The 4,967-nt window shown below is 45.5% G+C and overlaps 1 protein-coding gene across 1 annotated transcript; it reads left to right on the plus strand.

Annotated features, from left to right (window-relative positions):
• The first annotated feature begins 1,682 nt into the window (after positions 1-1,682).
• On the plus strand, positions 1,683-3,595 carry LOC120661148 (60S ribosomal protein L32-1-like). Its single transcript, XM_039939872.1, has 4 exons — positions 1,683-1,807; positions 1,919-2,008; positions 2,741-2,922; positions 3,287-3,595. The coding sequence occupies exons 2-4, from the start codon at positions 1,919-1,921 to the stop codon at positions 3,414-3,416; spliced, it is 402 nt and encodes a 133-aa protein (XP_039795806.1). The 5' UTR covers positions 1,683-1,807; the 3' UTR covers positions 3,417-3,595.
• The last annotated feature ends 1,372 nt before the right edge of the window (positions 3,596-4,967 follow it).

The following is a 4,967-nucleotide window of genomic DNA, read 5'->3' on the forward strand; positions in this document are numbered from 1 at the left end:
ACCAGCCTCAGACTCGTTGCCGCTTGATATATGCTGACATGCAACCACAGCCGCATGTTGCGACAGCACAGGATGGGTACGCACGACATAGGGATGAGGCATTATCTAGGGCGGTGAGTCAAAGTTATCATCGCTTTTCAAATACTTTGGATTACAGTGTTAATGCCTTTCTTTTTCTTGCTTGCAGTTTGAAATGTGCAGGTTGATGGACTTAGATGCCACGGCGAATTTGATGAGGATTCGAGGGGGATCTATGATGGATAGGAATGAGCAAGAGTCGGCCTGGACCCGAGTTTCACAAAGAGCCCATTCCATGCTTGAAGCCTTTGGTAGCCGGACATCGTACGATGACTCGTACGGTTCGTCTCAAGCCTCGACCTCGTTTCCTTGTGGTCCCACAGAGCAGCAGTCTTCCCAAGCACCTTATTGGTCTCAGCAGCATTATCCAGGTACGTGAGGATACTTACTAACTTCCTACTTTGAAGCCAACAATTAATTCTGAGTCCATACATGTGATGCACACCCACCTTACCAACCTCACGGAGGGACTCAGTTTAGTACCATGGCACCAGCTGCAGGGATGTCATTTTAACCAACACAGGCACCACCACGATCTTTCGGTAGACATATAATCAATATCTTAATTTCAATTAATTGTGGTATGAAGTCTAATTCCTTTTGTATTTGCATATAGGATCACAACAGTTATATGATGCTGGACCTTCTTCGTATTACCCTACGGCGACAACAGAAGGAACGCAAGGTAAATACCTAATCTGTAGCCAGAATTTATCATGTGCTTCTTATTTCTATGAATATTTTAAATAATTTGAACAGTTTACAGGATCGCACCACTAGCTTCCTGATATGGGTCATTCCTCGTATCCACCACCACCAGGTACGTATGATGAATATGTACCCAAATATATGACTTATAAGACTATGATTAAGATATCTTAATTGCTACTGTATAGGGCCCACACAGGATACCTTTGAGGCGAACTTCGAAGATTGGAGTCGGTTATTTTCTACACCTAACCAGCAGGCCGATCCTACCTTCCAGACACCTATGGCCACCGGACGTCCAGGTAGAGACGTAGGGCCTCCAGAGCGGCACACCTACTCTACAGACCACGTCCACGCTCAGCGTAAAAGAGGTCGACATGGCCGGGGTGGCCGGGGTGGTTAGGAGGTGGTTCTAGCTGTTTCCGTATTTTTGTTATGGACATGTCGTCATGTTATACTTATTTCGTTCTCAGGCATCACCTATTTCGTTCTCATTTGCGTATGTGTATTAATTGCTAACTTATACTTTTCATATTCATATACTTTACTAATGCTTTTTATTTCTATCCAAAATATCTAAATCCGGACCATTTTGCGGGGTGGGGGAGCCTGCCGCCGCCCGGCAGGGGGGCGGTAGGCTCCCGCCAAGGGCTTCCGTGCAAATAATTTTTTTTTAATTTATATATAAGTCCCTGCCGCCCCCCTGTCGGGCGGCAGGCCCCCTGCCGCCCCCCTGCCGGGCGGTAGGGGTACAAAACTGTAAATTGTGATATTGAAAATATATTTCTGTAAAAAATGTTTTCCAAAAATATAAAAATGAAAAAGACGCCCGTAATCCACTCAACTGAATTGTCTATTGGATCGCAGCCCACCTTAGAATCAGTGGCAGCGGCCCAGAAGATATGAGACCACCACTCCTAGGGTTCTCTCGGAGCCATAAGACGCTCTCTCCTCTGATCTCGCACCCGTCGCCCGCCGCCGCTGTCGCTCGCACCGTCGCATCTCCGCAGGGTTTGCAAAGGTACGGTCACCAACCCCGCTCCCTCCATGGCGCTCTCGAATTATCTGCCTCTCGTTCCGCATTCGTGGCTGCCTGGTGCTTAATTCCTCGTGTGATCTCGTACCCCGGCAGATGGTGGTGCCGCTGCTGACGCAGAAGATCGTGAAGAAGCGGGTCAAGCAGTTCAAGAGGCCCCACCTCGACCGCTACAAGTGCCTCAAGGTACGCGTTGTGCCCAACTGCCCATTCTCTTGTTGCCCAAAGCCTTGTTCACCTAGCATTTGCTGCTGGGTGGATCCATTGGCCGCTTGGTAGCTAGCCTGCTCTAGTCTCACCACCGGAAGAATGTGGTCATGTAGTTCACGTTGTTTCGACGTGTATACTACTGAGTTGATTTGTTTTGCCAGATTTTGGTATGGAAGTTGCTAGCAGCAGTTCGTTAGCTTGTGTTAGATTTACAATCTTTCACTAGCAATCTGAAATGTAAGCTTAGTTTTTGAAGCAGGTATTGCTGTAGAAGCTTTCCCATTTTAGGAATCCTCCTTTGGTTAGTGCAACTATGTAATCTAGAAATTGTGAAGAGACCAAGTCCCTCTTGTTTGTGGAAGTTGATTAGTTTACACACTGATGTAATGCCACTGTTTCTGTAGCTTTGGATTATTTCAAAATTGTACCGGACCAATGTAGCAAATGCCCAGTACTTTAGACCATGTTTACCACTTGGCGAATTCAAAATGTGCTATACTGTGCCGAAAACATGCCATTTTTTCCCCTTTTCTGGGCCGTGAATGGAGTCATGGATGACTTATGAGTATATGACCTCTAGTGCCTAGCATAAGTAGATATCCTGTAAAAAGTATGTGCACATGTTTTTCATTGGGTCTCTCTATATAGCATAGCCATTGCTGCTGGTTTAGTTAAAAGACCTAATTTTGCTGATTCTGTTTTCTGTAGCCAAGCTGGCGCAGGCCTAAGGGTATTGACTCCCGTGTCAGGCGGAAGTTCAAGGGATGCACCTTGATGCCCAACATTGGATACGGCTCTGACAAGAAGACCAGGCACTACCTTCCCAACAAGTTCAAGAAGTTTGTTGTACACAATGTCTCCGAGCTTGAGGTGCTTATGATGCACAACAGGTGATTTTTTTTTCTCTTCTGCCTTTTGAAAGCTTACCTCTGAACATAATGGCTTATGATGCACATCTTGTGATTTTACGTCATAATCATACCAGAATGCTTATCTACAACGTAGCTTATCTCTGAACAGGATGGCAGCATACACTCCAAGTAGGACAGGTAGTCCAGCAGAAATGGCACGGTGCCTGTCTCATAGCAATGAGCCAGGGAGAATGCCATTTCAGTTACCCTCAAATATGTCTCCGACTTTATGTTGCTGATGACTTTTACTCTTTAAATGTGTCGTACTGCTATTAATACGCTATTACTTGCTGTTGCTCTTTCAAATGCCCTCTTTGCTTACGTCCTATCTTCTGCAAAACAGGACGTACTGTGCTGAGATTGCCCACAACGTCTCCACCCGCAAGCGCAAGGAGATTGTCGAGCGCGCTGCGCAGCTGGACATCGTGGTCACCAACAAGCTTGCCAGGCTCCGCAGCCAGGAGGACGAGTGAAATGTTTAGTAGTTGCAGTTGCCTTGTCCGTAGAACAGTACTGAGACTGGAGATACCTTTCCACCATTTGTATTCTTGTGTTAGACTTGTTCTGTGGACGAAATTTTGTTACTGTGCGTCCATGATGTGTCGCAAATATTGTTCTGATCAGAGATGTGTCGCAGATATTGTTCTGAGCAGAGATGCGTTGCAAATGTCGGCAATGAATCTGTGAAGCGCAGTTTTTTATTTTTATATTTTTTATTTCCGTTTTACAAAAATATATTTTCGAGTTGGAAATTTACAGAAATATACCCTGACTGCTGGGCGGCAGGGACTTAAACGCAAAAAAGAAGAAGAAGAAAAATTACAGACAGGTCCCTGGGGCCGGTTGCCAGGCAGCGGGGCGGCCGGCCCCCCTAGCCGCCCGGCAGTTGGGCGGCACACCCCCCGGCCCTATATAAGGTGTTGGCCCCCTCACCCCCATTTGGCTTACTAAAAATCTAGAAAAAAAGAAAAGAGAGGGAGGGAGGGAGAGGAGGGGTGAGGGAGAGGCAAAGCGGCGAAGCTCTGTCGGATTTTCAAGGCGGCGATTTTAGGTAACTAAAATTTTCTACATTTTATAAATAGATTATGTTGTAATTTTTTTGAAACAGTAGATTAGCAATTAGTTCAATTATTGTTAGGAGTGATTAGTGGTACATTTAGATGCCGTTACTTATAGTGATTAGCGTTGATATAGTACATTTAGTGTTAGATTTAGTATTAGAAAATATTAGAAAATTGTTATAGAAGTATTAGAAAATAAAAAAAAATGCAAGATAATATTAGAAAATTGTAGAAAATGTTAGAAAATTGTAGAAAATTATAGAAAATGTTAGAATTTTTTTACAAAATGTTAGAAAATAGTTTAGCAATCAGTTTAATTATTATTAGGAGTGATTAGTGGTACATTTAGGTGTAGTTACTGATAATGATTAGCGTTGATATAGTATATTAGCAATCTGATTGCTCACTTGTGATTGCCAGGGATCAACACCATGGCATCCTCAGGATCCACGTACATTCCATGGAATAAGGTGACGGAAACAATACCCCAAGGAGTCCATGTGCCTATGTTTTTGCGGATCCTTTTGCAAACTAATGAAATCAAGGGTTTTGGGGGACGACTTTGGCAAGAGATTCTTCATGTGCTCAGGTTCTGTGACATGCATATTCTGATCTTCATTTTCTTGTTCCACTGTTTGGTTCATATGAGATGATGTACCTGTTGATCCTTCACCGAAATGGCCTGCCTTCTGGTGAATCTGAATTAGCATTGCAAGAGGTCACCCGCGGTCAAGAGCTGCAGTCGCCGGCTCGAAAATCCGGCAGGGCTTCGCCTCTCTCCCTCCCTCTCTCTTTTTTCTTTGTTTCTGGAATTGTAGTGATGCAAATGAGGGGTAGGGGGACCAGCCAACCCTTATATAGGGGTGGTAGAGCCAGCCGCCCAGCTGCCGGGCGGCCAGGGGGGCCGGCCGCCCCGCTGCCGGGCGGCCAGGGGGGCCGGCCGCCCCGCTGCCGGGCGACCGG

This window comes from Panicum virgatum, chromosome 2N, assembly GCF_016808335.1.
Source record: "Panicum virgatum strain AP13 chromosome 2N, P.virgatum_v5, whole genome shotgun sequence".
NCBI classification, from domain to species: domain Eukaryota; kingdom Viridiplantae; phylum Streptophyta; class Magnoliopsida; order Poales; family Poaceae; genus Panicum; species Panicum virgatum.

What these genes read in the sequence shown, in the direction of transcription:
- LOC120661148 (XM_039939872.1), top strand. Translation starts at nt 1,919, where the DNA reads ATGGTGGTGCCGCTGCTGACGCAGAAGATCGTGAAGAAGCGGGTCAAG. An exon ending in ACCGCTACAAGTGCCTCAAG is followed by an intron (nt 2,009 to 2,740) that starts GTACGCGTTGTG and finishes TGTTTTCTGTAG; the next exon opens with CCAAGCTGGCGCAGGCCTAA. An exon ending in GTGCTTATGATGCACAACAG is followed by an intron (nt 2,923 to 3,286) that starts GTGATTTTTTTT and finishes TCTGCAAAACAG; the next exon opens with GACGTACTGTGCTGAGATTG.